The sequence below is a fragment of the Puma concolor genome, chromosome E1 (genome assembly GCF_028749965.1).
Source record: "Puma concolor isolate L17-30 chromosome E1, mPumCon1.1.hap2, whole genome shotgun sequence".
In the NCBI taxonomy this organism is placed as follows: Eukaryota; Metazoa; Chordata; class Mammalia; order Carnivora; family Felidae; genus Puma; species Puma concolor.
This window is the reverse complement of record NC_141680.1, coordinates 49,397,349-49,415,821: the sequence shown is the minus strand read 5'-3', so window position 1 is coordinate 49,415,821 and position 18,473 is coordinate 49,397,349. Positions and strand designations below refer to the sequence as shown.

Below are 18,473 nucleotides of genomic sequence, written 5' to 3'. Positions count from 1 at the left end.
TAAGAGTTTTACATAATTACCTGATTTGATCCTTCAAAAATACGAGGTATAGGTACTACGTGAGAAAATCAAGACTCAGGGATAAATTGCTTAAGGACAACAGCTATTAAGTGACAAGCCAAGACTCAAGACAAGTGTCTGAAATCTTTGGAGAAAAAGTAATTGCATGTTGGCAATGTATATACACCAGTGACTTAGAGTTTTTGAAATCCAAATTTATCAAAACTGTTGTTAAGACATTTGTACCAATTATATATACAGTTAGAGGTTTTAAATGTTTGTTTCATCTTTAAAATGTTATTATTTAAATTATAGGCCTGGTTGCCATTGGATTATGGAAATTTACCATCACTCTATAGATGTTAGAAGCTCTGATATCAGCTTATTTTTTAATTGCTTTTTTTGTTGATTTCAAATAGATCAGAGGTTGGATCTATGCAAACTTGGGCCAAATGACAACGATACGGTTAGAGGACAGATAGTAGGTAAGTGTGGAAATTTAAAGTTATGTGAAATTTTGGCATCATTCAGACTGACCTAAACTCTGTGTATCTTTTAAATCCAAGTACACTAACTATAGCTTCATTGTATTGGCTTAAATTAAATGAGTCACATAAAATATTTCAAACAGTGGATCCAGGTTCCTGGCTACCTTAATTTAAAAAATTATTTAAAAAAAACCCTTCAAACTATGAATAATATAAAAAAAAAATAGAGGCTCCTAATGTAAAGAACTATTGATCCCTTAGGCATTCATTTAAAGTATGCGAATATATGGTAGCACACTAAGATAAACTTTTACAGATGATCTGAAAGTTTTCTAAAAATAATCCTTAAACTGGTTTTTGATAAGAATATTCGATTGAACTTTGTTTAATGCTTTACAGTTTTATAATAATTGTGCTAATTGGAAAAAAAAATGAAGGATAGTATAGCACTGATTGAAAAAGGGGAGAAGCTATTACTTTACTCATAAGGTCTGTCTTGAATTGATTCAGAGGAAGGGCTTAAAGGTAAAATTTTCTGAGACCTAAGAATTGATGGATTGAGCTTTGATCAAGATACATAGTGTGGTAGGGGTGCCTGAGTAGCTCAGTCAGTTAAGCGTCCAACTTTGGCTCAGGTCAGATCTCACGGCTCTTGGGTTCGAGCCCTGCGTCAGGCTCTCAGAGCTTGGAGCCGGCTCAGGATTCTGTCTCCCTCTCCCCCCCCACCCCCACCCCCGCTTGTGTTCTTTCTCTTTCAAAAATAAACATTAAAAAAAAAAAAAGATACATCATGTGGTAGGACACTGAGATGGACTCCTTTGAGGCTTCTTAAAAACAATAAAATGCAAGTGGGATCCCACCACTTCACTACAGAGCAGAATTTAGGATAAGTTGATCGCATTATGAACCTGTCAGAGGTTTCAGTTACTGAAGTTACTTTTGAAGGGCTTCATTTTCCCAGGAAATGAATTGGGTTCATAGTTAGTGAATTGCCAGAGTAGCGACCTAACAAAGCCCTGTTGTAGTTACCACAGGGAAGTATCTACACTGCAGCCTTATTGAGAATTCCTGTCATTCTTAGATTGAGAAGGGAGTAAAAAAAACCTCAAAAATAAATGCTGGCATATAAAACTTTAAAGTAAGAACAATCACATTTAATTTGATTTCGCATGTCATATAATATTTGCCAACTAATGTCCAGTAGTAACAAAATAGTTTGACTAGGTGTAAATTGGCATTTATAAAAACAATCAGCTTTCCTTTGTCAGCAGTTAGAAATATATCTATGGAGTATACTGTATAAAAAAGGAATGTTTTACTTTAAAATGTGTGCATGTGTAGTTAAATTTGAAGCTTTTGTATGAATTTAGTTTTCATAGTAGAGATGAGTTGGACTCACACATTATGCTTCATGATCCTGCCATTTAAAAACAGAATGAGTTCCAGTTCTTGCTGAATTAGACTTTTGCAAATAATTATAGGGGTACCTGGGTGGCTCGTCTGTTAAGTATCCAACTCTTGATTTTGGCTCAGGTCATGATCTCATGGTTTGTGAGTTTAAGCCCTGTGTTGGGCTCTGTGCTGACAGTACAGTCTGCTTGGGATTCTCTCTCTCCCTCTCTCTCAGCCCCTCCCCTGCTCATGCTCTCTCTCTCCCCCTCTCAAAATAAACATTAAAAAAATAATTATACATATTCATAACACTTTTTGAGAAATGAAGAAAAGTATGCTAGAATACTAATTTAAAAAAATATATATCCCTTTCTAGTAATTTTATATACTTTTATGTGTGTATATTTTTTATGGTTTTGGTTCATGGTTTGGTTTATGGTTTTGGTTTTGGTTCAGTGAATGTAAAATTTTTGTTTTCCTTCACTTACTGTAACCATTATTAGTGTTCAAGGGGTGAATTATATCAATATATCAAAACTTGATTATTGGACGGTTAAGTCATTTTTTTGCTATTATAACATTGAAAGTTGTAAGCATTTTTGGACACTTAGCTTTATCCTTTTCTTGGACTATTACCTTAGGAAAAGATATCCCAGAGGTGCCTGGGTGGCTCACTCTGTTGAGCGTCCGACTTTGGCTCAGGTCATGATCTCACAGCCAGTGAGTTCGGGTCCCGCATCGGGCTCTGTGCTGACAGCTGAGAGCCTGGAGCCTGCTTTGGAGTCTGTGTTTCCCTCTCTGCCCCTCTCCTGTTCATTATCTGTGTTTCAAAAAATAAAATGTTAAAAAAAAATCTACCAAATTGAGATGACTGATTCAAGTTTATAAATCTTTTCCCTGTTACGTTTAAAACTGTTACTCCGTTCTTCCCATGTCTTGTGAAGTTTTTCTTTTTTTGTTATAATATAAAAATAGAGAAGATAAGGAACACCCATAATATGCCATCATTGTTATTAGCTTGATGTATATACCTTTTCTGTTTTTTTAAATGAGATTATACTGTGCAGAATTTTAAATAACCTGTTTTAATCTGTCCTAAACATCTTTCGTTGTTGCTGTTGTTGTTCATAGATTTATTTCTAAAGCATTTTTGAAAGAGTGGGTTTTCTTAAATGTTTTTAAAATTTATATATTTTTTTATTTTGAGAGAGAGTGCAAGCTGGAGGGTGGGGGGCAGAGAGAAGAGAGAGAATCCCAAGCAGGCTCTGCACTGTCAGCTTAGAGCCTGATGCGGGGCTTGATTCCGTGAACAATGAGATCATGACCTGAGCAAAAATCAAGAGCCAGACACTTAACTGACTGAGCCACCTAGGTCCCCCATTTCTATAGCATTTTTAATGTTGTATAGTAGTCCATGGTGGGCAAATAATTAATGTAGCCAGTCGATTATTGCTGTTTATTTAGATTGTTTCTGATGTTTTAGTGCTAATGAACAGCGCTCTTATAAACATAGTACTTCTATGACTCCTTATATCGCTAGAATTAGACCATTTAAAAACACAAACCTAGAAATTGCTTAGGTGTCTTGTAATATAGCATTCTGGAGCTGAAGCTCATGAAATCCTTAATTTTGAGCCTTAATATTATTCTAAACAATGCTAATGAGAAAATACATCGTTTTTACAGTGATTATATATTGGTAAGCATTTCAGTTAGCTTTTCTGTATAAAAACTGGTTAATGTTTTCTAGTACAACTTTCATATAACATTTTGCTTATATTCACTGAAGAGAGGTATATTACCATGTTGTCATCTATAAATGATACTCATATAAAGGAGTGATGTGTTGAACTTTCTGATTTTTCAAAAGTTTTACAGAACTGGATGATTTTAGAATTTTGAGATCCTTCCTAGAATGAAGGGTCTTAAAATATCATACTTTATGTAGTAACTGTTTAGGAAGTTAGGTTATAGTTGGGGTACCGGGTGGCTCAGTCAGTTAAGCATCTGACTTCAGCTCAGGTCATGATCTCACAGTTCATGAGTTCGAGCCCCACATTGGGCTCTGCGCTGATGGTGCAGAGCCTGCTTGGGATTCCCTCCCCTCGCCCTTCCCCCCGCCCCTCTTTCTCTCTCTCTCTCTGCCCCTCCCACCCCCTTGTATGAGTGCTCTTTCTTTTTCTCTCAGAAGAAACAGACGTTAAAAAAAAAAAAAAAAAGTTTGGTTATAGTCAAATTTGCCTGTTCCTTTCTATCTTTGAGGAGAATTACCAAAAATAGAATTAAAGAATATTAAAGCAGCAAGGAAGGACTTCAGGCTTATCAGTTAGCCTAGCTTCCTCATTATTTAGATTGGGATTATGTAAACTTTTAGGATTTTAAGTGTTTTGTTCAAGGTCACAGTGCTAAACTAGGTATTAGAGCCTGGTCTAGAGTTTACGTCTCTTGCTTCCAAATTTATAGCGGTAGTTTTACACCACACTAGATCCTGATGTAGGGTTTTGACTTATGGAATCTAAGTGTTGCCCTGTTGCCAGAATCTGGTGTGTTTTGTTAAGTATTTTAAAGATGGGTCAAGAATTAAACCCAAATTGATACGAACTTTTCCAGTTCTTTTGTATGTGAATATACCTTTAATGCCTCTCTTAAGTATAGTAGGAGGCTTGCATTGCCCCATTACAATGGGCAGAAAGGATTTAGACTCCCCTCCATGAACATGACAAAGCATAGAAGATCATAAAATTCTAATACCACTCCTAAAGGGAAACATCTCATGGAAAAAGAAAATATAGAATTTATTAGAAGCTAAAGAATCCATTCTAAAGTATTAAGATAAGCCAGATGTCTTTAAAGATACATATTTTAAATTGTAGAAAATCTTTCTAGTAATTATTCTTAGTAATTTTTTTGTTGTGTTATAGTAAGCCTTCAGTCCAGAGACCGGATAGGCACAGGAGGACAAGTTGTGGACTGCAGTCGTTTATTTGATAATGATTTACCAGATGGGTAAGCTGAAATCATTAGAGAAATGTGTTGATAATGTCCTTCAAATAATGACAAATAAGTTGACATTTATTGTATACTTTAGAAATTTGCTGATCAGTTCCAGAATCTAGATTTTCCTTGTACTTGGAAAATTAGCAAGGGACCTTGTCAAGTCAAATTTATAAAATAAACCATGAATTAAATGTGTTACATTTATTTTTTAAGAGTTTTGACTAGGAGACCATCAAATTTCTTGACAGATATCTCTGTCTTGTAAATACTATGTATTTAAAAGAACAACTTTTTTGCATGATTAAATTATTCAAAACAGGGCATATAAATGCTGAATCTGAGACATAACTCCATTTAGAGGGATGGAATAGAGATTTGTGGAGTAAAAATGACAAAAACATAGGAACATTTGTTGAGTATGTGTGTGTCAGATACTGTTGTAAGCATTTTATGTCAGACATTAGATCGTTTAACTCACAGGCTTGTGATTCTGGAATTAGACCATCCGGATTCCAGTCCTTCCTCTTCTGTTTACAAGCTTTATGGATTTAATAAGTTCATTTAACTTCTGTGAGCATTGGTTTATATTTACTTCTAGAAGAGGATGGTGATAATAGTGTATATGCCATAAATTGTGAGGATTAAATGAGATCATTCGTGTAAAGCACTTAGCACAATGTTTGCATATAGTAAGTGCTTAATATATAGTAATATATTTTATATTATAAATATATATAATATTAAGATAATATATATAAATGATCAGCTACTGTTATTACTCCTGCCACTACTGTTGTTACCCTCATTCATTCCACAGATTAAAAACACTGGGTCAGAGAAGTTAAGTAAACTTGCCTTAAAGGCCACATAGTGGATGGTAGACTGGAACACAGACTTATTTAAGCCTTGATTCCACATCTCATGCTTTTGATCACTGCTTTCTCTGTTTGATACTAGTGCTGACACTTTCTGACTTCATTTTTAACTTGAATGAGGTGTAGTTTACGTACAATGAATTATTTCAAGTATATAATTGGTTGAGTTTTGACTTCAATTATTTTTGATACGGAATTTTACATCCAAGTCAGGGTATTTGCTCACTTTGTTTAAATTCTTAAAAATTGCCATAATTTAATTCTGTTTATACCTCACTTTAGCTCCTTGATCTATATGTTAACTTTTGTGGATGGGATGTAGATTTTGGTAATTTTGAAGGGGAAGTTTGGGACGAAATAACTAAACAGTGTTAAGAGATTACAACAATGCAAGGCTTATTTTTCTAAGCTTTTGGTTCTTTATCGTACTTTTTTTCCCATTTGTTTTTATGATGTATCCTTTAAAAGCTTGGTGTACATTTTATAATACAGTCGTACATATGTATAATTTATAAATTAATTGATAAATAATACTCCAGTACTGTATTCTGATTGTAATCACAGGAAAAGACCTCTTAGCATTTCTTTATTTCCTGGTTTTTATGGCCTCTAAACCTCTGCTTGGGTTTTGGTGGAAGTATTAATATTATTACATTTCTGTGGTCATTTGCCCTTTTTTTTATTGTTGTTACATGCATTAAAAAGTTATTGAGGAGGAAGTACCAATCTTTTTAAAAAACTAATTTGGGTAGGCTAAATGTTTTAAAAAGCTTTTATATGCTTTAATGTTAGATTTAATTTTAAAAATTAGATGTGATTTTTATTTTTAGTATGGCTTTTTTTTTTTTTTTTTTTTTTTTTGCCACTAAATTCTGAAGAAATAGTGTAATTTAGTTGAGCCTTAATGACATTATTGAAAAATTCTGAGTTTGGCTGATGGAGAATGTTAGGCACACCTCAGTGTAAATATTGTAGAAGTTTCAGAATTCCAGAAGATACAGTGTACATTTTAAAAATAAGTTGAAAAACATTCCTGTATTCTGTGTAATGATTTTCAGTTTGTCATTCCTGATTTATAACAGCAGATGTCTTCCTGGCTCGGTTATTGCCTTAAAAACATTCTGTATCCACCTTCTTATTAATGCCTTATCTCTCAATTTTTATTTAAGCTGGGAAGAAAGGCGAACTGCCTCTGGAAGAATCCAGTATCTAAACCACATAACAAGAACTACACAGTGGGAACGCCCAACACGGTAAGAACATACAAATATCTTTCCCTGGTTGTGCTGTTTGCCTTCCTGAAGTTGTCACTTTCTGTTTATCTGTCAGTCTTACCAGATTTCCTTTCTTGGTTTATACTGCTCAAGATCAGTAGATCTTACAGCGAGTGCCATTATTATTATTTTTTTTAATTTTTTAACGTTTATTTATTTTTGAGAGAGAGACAGAGTGTGAGCAGGGGAGGGGCAGAGAGAGAGGGAGACGCAGAATCTGAAGCACGCTCCAGGCTCTGAGCTGTCAGCACAGAGCCTGACGTGGGGCTTGAACCCACAAACTGTGAGATCATGACCTGAGCTGAAGTCAGACGCTTCACCGACTGAGCCACCTGGGCACCCCTAGCAAGTGCCATTATTATTTTCAAAAAGTAATTTTCGATGAAGGTTGTTTAGCAAGTCATCCTGTTATTGCAGCTCTAGGGCCTGTGAAGGTAATTAGTAAGTATTGATTAAATAAGTTAACTGAATAAATTGAGAAGCCATCTCATTTCTGGGACTGTTAAAATTTTTTTTGAGTCTGTTATTGAATGGCTGTAAGAGAATATATATACCGGATCTTCATTTGTTCAGTCATGTAGGGGTACGATTATATCATTATATTACATCTAGTAAGGTCTGTGATCAAGATAAGAATGCAGATGCTCTGAGACCATATGGAGGGCCCCTTAACTTAGAGCGGGGAGCAAGGGGATGGTAGAAATTGCAAAGGAAAACTCTGAAGGAGGGGAATTTCTGAACTAAATCCTGAAGAATGTTCGAATTTTACCAGGTGAGGGGAAGGCGGTGAAGAGTGTTCAGAATGGTGGTAACCGTGATCATTCAGTTCACCAAATGGTTCTATGCCAGGCACTGTGCGCATCATTTGCTCTGTTAACAGGGAACGAGGCCGAACAGCCTTCATGGAGCTTAATGTGTAGAGACATGAGGAAGTAAGAGAATTTTTGGAAATTCCAAGAAAGTACTTTTTAAAGTAACTGATAATGAATAGGATAAGTGGCTGAATTTCCTTTTTTGCTTTAAAAGTCAGAACAGAGTTTATTTGCCACTTCTAGTGAGTGTTTGTTTAGCCCTCCACCCCCTTTTCCTAAGCAGGTCTGGCACCAGACATAGATCATCAAATGGTTCTCTAAGTTATACCCACTTTTATTTATTGGGGATTAATTGCCGAACTCATTAAATCACAGTTTTCCCTATTATATTATGATTCTCAGGTAAAAGCTTAGCTCACGTTGGCATTTTTTTTTTTAATTTTTTTTTTTTCCTTTTCTCAACGTTTTTATTTATTTTTGGGACAGAGAGAGACAGAGCATGAACGGGGGAGGGGCAGAGAGAGAGGGAGACACAGAATCGGAAACAGGCTCCAGGCTCCGAGCCACCAGCCCAGAGCCCGACGCGGGGCTCGAACTCACGGACCGCGAGATCGTGACCTGGCTGAAGTCGGACGCTTAACCGACTGCGCCACCCAGGCGCCCCCTCACGTTGGCATTTTAAAAGATACTTGAGAGTTGTATTTCTAGTATTAAACTGCCAAGGATTTTACTGAAGTCCAAGAACATTTTTATTGTATCTGAGTGTAAATGAATGTGTACCTGTGTCAGTGCTTTAGTGAAGTCCATTTCCTTTTAACTTCTTTAACTGATGAAATTCACTTTAATTTCCACCAGTATAAAGTTGATTGTGGTTGTAAATGTTAGTTTAAAAGTTAACTCTTGGGGCACCTGGCTGGCCTTAGTTGGTTAAGTGTCTGCCTTTGGCTCAGGTCATGATCTCATGGTTTGTGGGTTCAAGCCCTGTGTCAGGGTCTGTGCTGACAGCTCAGAGCCTGGAGCCTGTTTCAGGTTCTGTGTCTCCCTCCCTCTCTGCCCCTCCCCTGCTCGTGCTCTCTATCAAAAATAAATAAACATTAAAAAAAATTAACTCTTGATTATCCTCTTACATTTTGGATTACCTACCAGTATACTGGAAGTTCTTTGAAGAGTCACATCATCATCTTTATTCATTGTGTGTGTGTGTGTGTGTGTGTGTGTATGCCAAGCACTGTTCCAGGTACAGAGAATATATATAGTGGGAAATGAACCAGGCAGACTTTCTTCTCTCAGTAAATATTCTAGTAAGGGAAAACAAGGGTACAGATTAAAAAAAAAGTGTCAAATAATTGCTATGCTGAGAAACTAGGGTGATGTACTTACCAAATGCCTGGGTGACTACTTTAGGATTGAAGGTCAGGAAAGACCTCTCAGACATTTAAGCTTAAGCTATGATTTGAATGACAAGGAGGAGCCTGTCTGGCCTAGGGAGAATAAGAGAAAAAAGTTTTTGAGGTGGGAGGAAGAGCTCCTTTCCAGTACTAAAGGTAAACTGGTCTTGGCAAGTTCAGGGAACAGGAAGAATGTCCAGAAGTGGAGTGAGAGAAAGGTGGGAAGTCAGATCTGAGAGGCAGGCTGAGGCTAAGTCAGGTAATGCTTTGTAAACTAGTACTCACATCTGTAAATATATGTGGATTTTGTATACAATGTAATTAAAATCAGTATAAAATGATTTCAATAAATAACTGACCGTCTGCTTTATCATATGAGTTTGTACTTAGAGGTGTCAAGTTTACTTTGATTCAGAGTTCTTGAAATCATTCTATTTGCATTGATCACTCCATTTCCTTGTGATTGTCCCTGCAGTACATACGTCGTCTAGAGAACTCTACTTTCGATATCGCACTTGAGTAACTTTTTCTTCCCCTGTTACTTTTCAATAGACCAGCATCTGAATATTCTAGTCCCGGCAGACCTCTTAGCTGCTTTGTTGATGAGAACACTCCAATTAGTGGAACAAATGGTGCAACGTGTGGACAGTCTTCGGATCCCAGACTGGCCGAGAGGAGAGTCCGGTCACAACGACATAGAAATTACATGAGCAGGACACATTTACATACTCCTCCAGACCTACCAGAAGGCTATGGTATGACTAGCAGAGGAAAAAATAAAGTGTGATTTACTGATTTCAGCTTGCTAAGAAAGCCAGAAAATCAGCCGTAAAGAAGTTAGTAATCTGGGTTTAGGGATTCGGCATGAAAATAAATGTGTAAAACCTCCCAATCTGAAAAGTCTTTGAAGTGGTAGCGGTCGGCCCGCCCAGCGGTTTGACTTGGGCTAGTCATTTAACCTCAGCCCTTTGGCACTTATTTTATAAAGACATGAGGTGAGTGACACCTCTCCTGGTCACAAAGCTATTGCTAAGAGTACACGGAACAATGTGAGATTACTTTGCCAGTAGGCACGATGTAAAGGTAAAATGGTAGAGTTATCGATGATGATAATCTGAAGGCAGACCCACAGTGTAATTTTCTAGACCTGCATATTTAGAAGTGACTTGAAAAGCATATTTCTGACAGTATCAGTATATTTGTGTTGTCTATAATTTTGGATCATCTGAATGATTTGGTTTCGTGTTGTAAATGACTTAGTCACTTCTATGTTTGTATAAAATTATTATAATCTTATATAATTTCCTAAATTGTAGAATTTCACATGGAAGATGACTTGAATCTTCTAGTTGAATACAGAACTTTCTAAATCAGTTACAACTTGTGAATGCTCTTGTAGATACTATGAACTTGTCTTTTCCTTTCTTGCTCAAAGTTAACCAAAGGAATTACATCCTCGCCCTCTCAACTGCCTGCAGATAAACCATTCTGGGCTGATGGTGACACCTAATGACCAACATTGGGAATCGCCTGATCTAACTTGTATTTTCTTTTTCCTCTACAGTATGTTGTAAACTGTTCTGCAAATGCAGAATTCTAGCTTTATTTTTTAAATATATTTTAACTCTTTAGTTAAAAAAACCCAATTTGTCCATTAATTGTGCTGTGCTGCACAGTTTAATGACCCAGGTAGCACAGTGATGAGAGCATGGACTTGGGAGACAGACCTGGGTTTATATCCTGGCTTTGCCACATGTTAGTTGTGTGACACTGGGCACATTAATTTCTCTGAGCCTCAATTTATCTTCCACAGAATGGGGAAATTGATAGTCCCAACCATGTAGGTTTGTTGCAAGAGAGGAGGGGTGATTTCATGTGAAGTGCCTGACACAAGGTCCAGCATAGGAAGCACTTAGTAAACTCTGGCTGTTATTAATGTTCAGACCCTAGAATAAAGTATCTTCTGTCATTTCTCTGTAATTGAGGTTATAAGGCAAGCTGTTTGGAGTGGGGTGGTTATATTTTTATTTTACTTGTGTGATTTGAATTAAAAACAAATTTTGTACACCTGAAACCTAGGAGTAAAGTGGGCGCCAGGGCTGAAGTTTTTGCAGCTGTCATCTATCACCAATTTTAGACATTTTTATGTTTATAATTTTAAGAAGCATAAACTTTAAGTTGATTGACTTTATTGTAGGCTTATAAACAAAGGCATACTGATAAATATTAGTAGTTTCACCATTTAATATGTTAGAATTTTTCATTAGATTTTGTTTAAAGACAAGTGGTTCTGTTGCTTAAAAACACAAATAGACTAAAAACCACTGTTGAAGAAACTCTTCAGCAGATACCTCCTCTTTGCCCTGACTTCCTTATTCTCTTCCCGAGAGCTCGGAGTTCATTTCGAGCTTTGACCTTTTTCTCCCCAGAATGCATGCCTGTTCTTTTAGTCCTTCTTTTTCCAGCTTGCTTATTTTTGTATCTTTGTCTGTTTTTGACTATAGAGTGTCTCTCCTAGTGGAGTATTCCATCTTTTTGCCTTTGAGTCTAAATAGAGTCTTGAGAATATACCTCTCTCAAGAAAAGAAAATACATAAGTTTGGTATAAAATTAGGAATAATAAACAACTATTACCAGCCTGCAAACCCTTTGAAAGCTTTTGCAAGTCCTGTCAGCATCTCCCACAGTTGGTTAGCCTCTTCCTCTGAGCTTTCTTTTGTTCCCCTCAGGCTCCACTTTAAGAAAAATAAAAGATCATTTCTCATGTTTGTTTTGTTTAAATATTGGTACTGTGACAATCTTGTTTTCTGTTTTCCATAGCAACATGTTTAGTATTTGAGCCACGTTGTAAATTTGTTGGCTTTAGTTAGCTGGCCTCTGGCTCTCATCACCATTTATAAGGTTGTTTTCCAGGAGAAGATGTATTGAGTTGAGAAAAAAAATGATTTATAAAGCACTTTTTTTTTTTTTTTGGTAATATAGTAAATTGGTAATTTGGAGAATTTATTAATATCATTCTAGTATCTATAGCTGTCTTTGATTTGGACTTTCTGAATATGTTTTTATTATTAGTGTTTCTTAATTTTACAGAGCAGAGGACAACACAGCAAGGTCAGGTGTATTTCTTACATACTCAGACCGGTGTGAGCACGTGGCATGATCCAAGAGTGCCTAGGTAAGAATATATCCAAACATTCTTCACACCACTGGATCCCTGTTTTACCTGGGATTTCTTTGATTATTTAATTTTCAACTTAAAATGGTTTATGTAAAAGGCTGTTTGTGACAGTCGTTTCAGGTAACATTTAGTGGAAAGCCTTTCCTGTTTCTCTGGAGTCCCACCCCAGTGCCCTGCCCCTAACCAGCCCCCAGTCCTTCTACCCTCTCACGCTGAAAAAAAGTCAGGGTGAAAACATGGGTCTTTGTGAGTTTGAAAATTGACCTGGAGAATAACATAAACCTTAAAATTATACACCCCCCTCCTTTTTTTTTTAAAGGGTAGCAAATTGATATTTTTATTTCTGGTTACGCTTTTTAAATTTATTTTTTATTTTTTTAACATGTTTGTTTATGTTTGAGAGAGAGAGACACAGCACGAGTGGGGGAGGGGCAGAGAGGGAGAGAGAGACACAGAATCCAAAGCAGGCAGGCTCTGAGCTGTCAGCACAGAGCCTTATGTGGGGCTCAAACTCATGAACTGAGAGATCACGACCTGAGCTGAAGTCAGATGCTTAACCTGCTGAGCCACCCAGGTGACCCTGGTTAGGCTTTTTAAAAAAAGGTTAATTTAACCTAATATGAGAATATTCAGTGTTCTCTTATGTATTCCTTAATCAACTTTTGTTTTAATGTATAAAGGAAATAACCTAAATTATATTTAAAAAAATTTTTTTAATGTTTATTTTTGAGAGAGAGGCAGAGTATGAATTGGGGAGGGGCAGAGAGAGAGAGAAACAGAATCCAAAGCAATCTCCAGGCTCTGAACTGTCAGCACAGAGCCTGATGCAGGACTGGGACTCATGAACCATGAGATCATGACCTGAGCCAAAATTGGACGCTTAACTGACTGAACCACCCAGGTGCCCCTTATTTATTTATTTACTTAAAACCTTTGTCCCTTTTTTTTCTCTTTTTTTTTTTTTTTTGGTATCAATTGGTACTATCGTGATTTTTCTTTTTTAATCTGTTAATATGACCGATTACATGGATAAGTTTTCAAATATTGAACCATTGTTGCACCCTTGAAATAAACCTCACTTGGTCATGGTGTCTCATGAATTAAATTTCTTTTAAATACCAGAACTTGGACACTTAAACTGTAGGCATTGTTGAATGCATTTACTAACCAAAATGTGAGCTATCTTTTTTTTTTTTTTTAATTTTTTTTTCAACTTTTTAATTTATTTTTGGGACAGAGAGAGACAGAGCATGAACGGGGGAGGGGCAGAGAGAGAGGGAGACACAGAATCGGAAACAGGCTCCAGGCTCCGAGCCATCAGCCCAGAGCCTGACGCGGGGCTCGAACTCACTGACCGCGAGATCTTGACCTGGCTGAAGTCGGACGCTTAACCGACTGCGCCACCCAGGCGCCCCTAAAATGTGAGCTATCTTTTAACTAAGAAGATGGAATGACACACAAATGAATTTAGTAATTTAACATAACTTTTGATACATCTTAGTATCAAATAAAAAGTTTTCAAACACTATTTAGCTCTCAAAGGAGCTATTATTTTCTAATGAACAGATGCAAAGTGTCAGGTAGTTCAGCTGAAACTGCAAAAAAGTTGAGTTCTAAATTCTAAATCAGCTTGATAAGCTGCGCATACACTTTTGTGAGATGAAGATATTTTATATTTTAAGTGCAGCATTCCCCTCCTCCCAAAAAAAGACCTATGAAGGGGTCAGGAGATCTTTTTCTGCCTAAAGCTTGTACTCAGAGCTCTACTTGTCAAGCAGTCATGTATTTGAATCAAAAACAGATGTGACAAGCTGATGTTGGATTGCTTTGATACTCTGTATTTACAGTTGACCCTTGAACAATGCAGGGGTTAGGGGCACCGACCACCCGCACAGTTGAAAATCTGTGTGTGACTTCTGACTCTCCCAAAACTTTGCTAATAGCCCACTGTTGACTATAAGCCTTAACGATAGATTAACACATATTTTGTGTGCTATTTAAAGTAAGCTACAGAAAAAATGTTAAGGAAATCATAGGGAAGGGAAAACACTTTATAGTAAGTACTGTACTGTAAAAAATCTGCATATGAGTGGAGCTGCACACTGTAAACCTGTATTATTCAACGGTTAACTGGTATTTATAAATGAAGCTATTCTAATGTAAATGTTTTACTTTGTGATACAGCTTAATTAGAATCTTTCAAGGTGGCAACCAAGGAATGTGTTTTATTGTTAATTATTCTATCAAGGTTGTCATTTCTGTGTCTTGATGATAAAAACTGTTTAAAAAAATAGTGGGGAAGAAATTTTTGTTTTGTTAATAAGCTCACTGAAAAGAAATCCAAGGGCCTAACTTTGAGAAACAAGAGTTTTGTTACATAACTTATGAAAAGAAGTGTTTTGGAGTGTGTGTATACAATTGTAGGTCAATAATGAGCTTTTCTATAAAGTTTTTTAAAATCATTGGCAGGAAATGTATAGAAGAAAAATGTGTTTTTTTTAACTAAATTATTTATAGTGAGAAAGTTGATCTTTTGAGTTATCTGTTGAAAGAAAAGTGTGGAAGCTGGCATCAGAAGTTGAGAGAGATTTTGTTACCAGTGTTGGTAATGTTTCTTATTCCTAAGGAAACGTCAGTTTTTCATTAACGAGTAAAGGGTTTCTATAAAGGTTTGAGAATATTTGGAGTATTGAATAATGACTTTATAAAATAGTGCTCTGGGTTATTTTTCTTTAGTTTCTGTGTTCTAAATTGTTAACCCTAAAAATGTGTATCATGTCTTTTGGAGGATCCTTTAAGTAAGTATGCCTTTTGTGTGGAGAATCTTGTATCAAAGCAGATTATTATTATTTCGGTCGATTATTTAGGTTATATTAAAAAGCCTGTTCAAAGACATTTATAAAGTAGTATAACTCAGACACTTTTATTTAAAAGTACCCAGTAAACTTAGATTTATCTGAGAAGTCCCATTTCATCATCATTGGCGTTTCCCTTTAACGCAGTGATGAATGCCTTGTTGTTCATTACTCTGCACACGATGTAGTCTTGCAGTCCAGATCGGTATTTTTATGGCTGCATAACATTCCATTTTTCTTGAATCATCTCCCGATTGGACATAAAGATTGCTCCCAGTTAGCCTCCTTTTCTTTTAATCCATTCTTTAGAGCTCTTCCACGTATGACTATGAATTTATAAAATTCTGAATAAAATTATATAATTTTCACTTTATGTCATTTGGTTTTATAAACCAAATTCTGCATTATATCAAAAGAATTATTCATTCTTTGATTTTAGTAATCACTTTTCATTTCTAAAAATTCTGTTAAAAAAATCCATGTGTTTAATTGTTCCTTTTTTAAGTTTATTTTTTTTGAGAGAGAGAGAGTATGGGAGAGGGGCAGAGAGAGAGAGAGAGAGAGAGAGAGAATCCTAAGCAGGCCCTGTGCTGTTAGCATGGAGCCTGACACGGGGCTCAATCTCACGAATGTGAGATTATGACCTGAGTGGGAATCTAGTCGGATGCTTAACTGACAGCCGCCCAGTCGCCCCACCCAATTTTATAAAATTATTACTAAACGTTGCATAGCCTAGCCATTCTGTTTGATGTAATTTTGTGGTTTATCGTTCCCACTCACTCTTAATCATCATGTCTTCTTTCAGGAGTATGTGGTGCTCTTGGTGAGTTTGTTTGATCTAAAGTGGGAAATGAGGAAGTTTTCCTGGACTCATTTCATCTTCCTTTTGAGTTCTCAGTGTAGTAGGGAAGTTCCAGATTTCCTTTTCCAAACTTGCTGCTGGCCTGGGGCTGAATTTCCCAGTTAACTACTCTCTGACAGCCCCGCCCCCAGCTGATGGCACCAGCTCCAGCTCGTCACTTTTTTTTTTTTTTTTTAATTTGAGGAGGATCCTTGAAACTTTTCCTCCTCTTTGGAGACTGGCGTTGTTTTTTTTTCTAAGCTTCAGTTTGTAGCAGAAGAGTCTCTTGGAGCACCTGTAAGCACAAGTCAGATCACTGTTGCCACAAATCTATGGGTGCTTATGTGTGTCTGCCATTATGTTTCACCATGACCAAGAAGAGGTTATTTCAGGAAAAATCTTTTTCTAGTTTAACTTTTAAAACACGATTTTGATGAGATTTATCAGTATAATTATCTGTTACAGTTTAAGTTTACATTAGACACGTTTTTATCTTATTCTTTAAGGTCCTGTGAATCTTTGTTTACATACAGTAGTATTTTAAGAATGTGCGATACAGTAACAATGGTCTTTGATTCATTAAAAGCCTTTCTGCTTTTTCTTACTGTATCAGTAAGCATTAGAGCATTCTTCCCTGGGTGTCTTAAACAGGTTCTTCATTCACTAGCTTTATAGCTTTCAAAATTCCCAGTGGAGCAGTTTTCCCTTAAAATATACACTGTGATTATTTTCAGGATCTGTAAATTAAATAACATTTCCAGTTTTGCTTTGTTAGAAATTAATATGGAATAAACATTTATTTATACAAATTTGATGGTACAATAAAGAAAAATAATTGAAGGGAGAGTTCAGAGAACATTTCATTCCTTATGTCACTGACATTTGTAAAACAATATTTTGTCAGACTAGTATTGAAGTACAGTTTATGTTGGCAAATGTTGTGATTGCTTTTATATTAATTTGAAATCTGTATTACATTAAGGCCCAGGAATGAACTTACTAAAAATGGAGGCTATGTGATAAGTTCCTGAGCCATTTATGAATTGGGTTTTGAATATGCAAGTTTGTTAAACCATTGGGAATTAAAGATTCTAGCTGGACATCTCAGGTTTCTGGAACAATACGTTTTCTCAGACTTCATGGAATTGTTCTGTGTCATTTACACTTGCTTGGCTCAGTAGGCCCAGCAATGAGGTATTTTTTATTTTATATTTGTTTTTGCAGGGATCTTAGCAACATCAATTGTGAAGAGCTTGGTCCATTGCCTCCTGGATGGGAGATCCGTAATACTGCAACAGGCAGAGTTTATTTCGTTGACCATAACAACAGAACAACACAATTTACAGATCCTCGGCTCTCTGCTAACTTGCATTTAGTTTTAAAGTAAGTTTTTGAAACAATACATGTTCAAATGCAAGCCTGAACAAGAGAAGACTGAAAATGCTTTTTGTAATGTGATAGAATATTGCTCTCTCCGGTTGTAAGTTACTTTTGTTGGACAAAATTTTGAGGCTATGACAAGTTCTACTCTGATACAGAAACATTTTAAGCCCACTGTACCTAAGTAGCCCACTGCACTTAAGTAGGAACCTGTTCTGAAGCATTAAGGAAAGGGTGTGTATCAAAGGTGCTTATGGCACACTTGAAGAGACAGGATGCTTTCTAGGGGTGATGTTTTCTATCTTTCCCCTGAGTACATCAGACGTAGCTCCAGGATAGCTGGATCCATCCCAGGGGTTTTTTATGTTTTTTTGGTAAAAATTTTTTAAAAGCTTATTTATTTATTTTAAGAGAAAGAGAGCATGCCACGAGCAGGGAAGGGGTAGAGAGAGGGAGAGAGAGAGAATCCCAAGCAGGCTCTGCACTGTCAGTGTGGAGCCTGACATGGGGCTTGAACCCACAAACCCTCAGATCACGACCTGAGCTGAAGTCAAGAGTCAGCTGCTTAACCTGATGAGCCACCCAGGCGCCCCCATCCCAGGTATTTTTTTAATCACCCTTCTTGAAATGTAATCGACATACAATAAACTGCGTATTTAAAGTGTTCCATTTAAGTTTTGACATATTATACGCCTACGAAACCATCACCACAATGTAGATTGTGAACATATCTATCACCCCCCAAAATTCCCTCTTGCTTCTTAAGTCCTCCTCCTGTACGGCTGCCATAACAAAATATCGCACACTGGGTGGTTTAAAACAACAGAAATGGGTTCTCCCACAGTCTGGAGGCCAGAAGTGTAGGATCAAGTTGTCCTCAGGGCTGGTCCCCTGTGGAGGCTCTGAAGAAGAATCTGTTCAGTGACTCTCTCCTAGCTTCTGGTGGTTGCTGGAAAAACTTGCTGTTCCTCGGCTTGTAGACACATCATCTCC

The 18,473-nt window shown here is 36.6% G+C and overlaps 1 protein-coding gene across 2 annotated transcripts in view; it reads left to right on the top strand.

Moving 5' to 3' along the window:
- Nucleotides 1–18,473, top strand: part of SMURF2 (SMAD specific E3 ubiquitin protein ligase 2) — a 117,159-nt gene that overhangs the window by 79,709 nt on the left and 18,977 nt on the right. For both annotated transcript variants that reach the window (XM_086687746.1, XM_086687745.1), the window contains exons 5-10: nt 420–485; nt 4,802–4,886; nt 6,922–7,005; nt 9,779–9,981; nt 12,317–12,401; nt 17,325–17,483. In XM_086687746.1, coding sequence (XP_086543872.1) covers nt 420–485; nt 4,802–4,886; nt 6,922–7,005; nt 9,779–9,981; nt 12,317–12,401; nt 17,325–17,483 — 682 coding nt within the window. The remainder of the gene's footprint in view (nt 1–419; nt 486–4,801; nt 4,887–6,921; nt 7,006–9,778; nt 9,982–12,316; nt 12,402–17,324; nt 17,484–18,473) is intronic.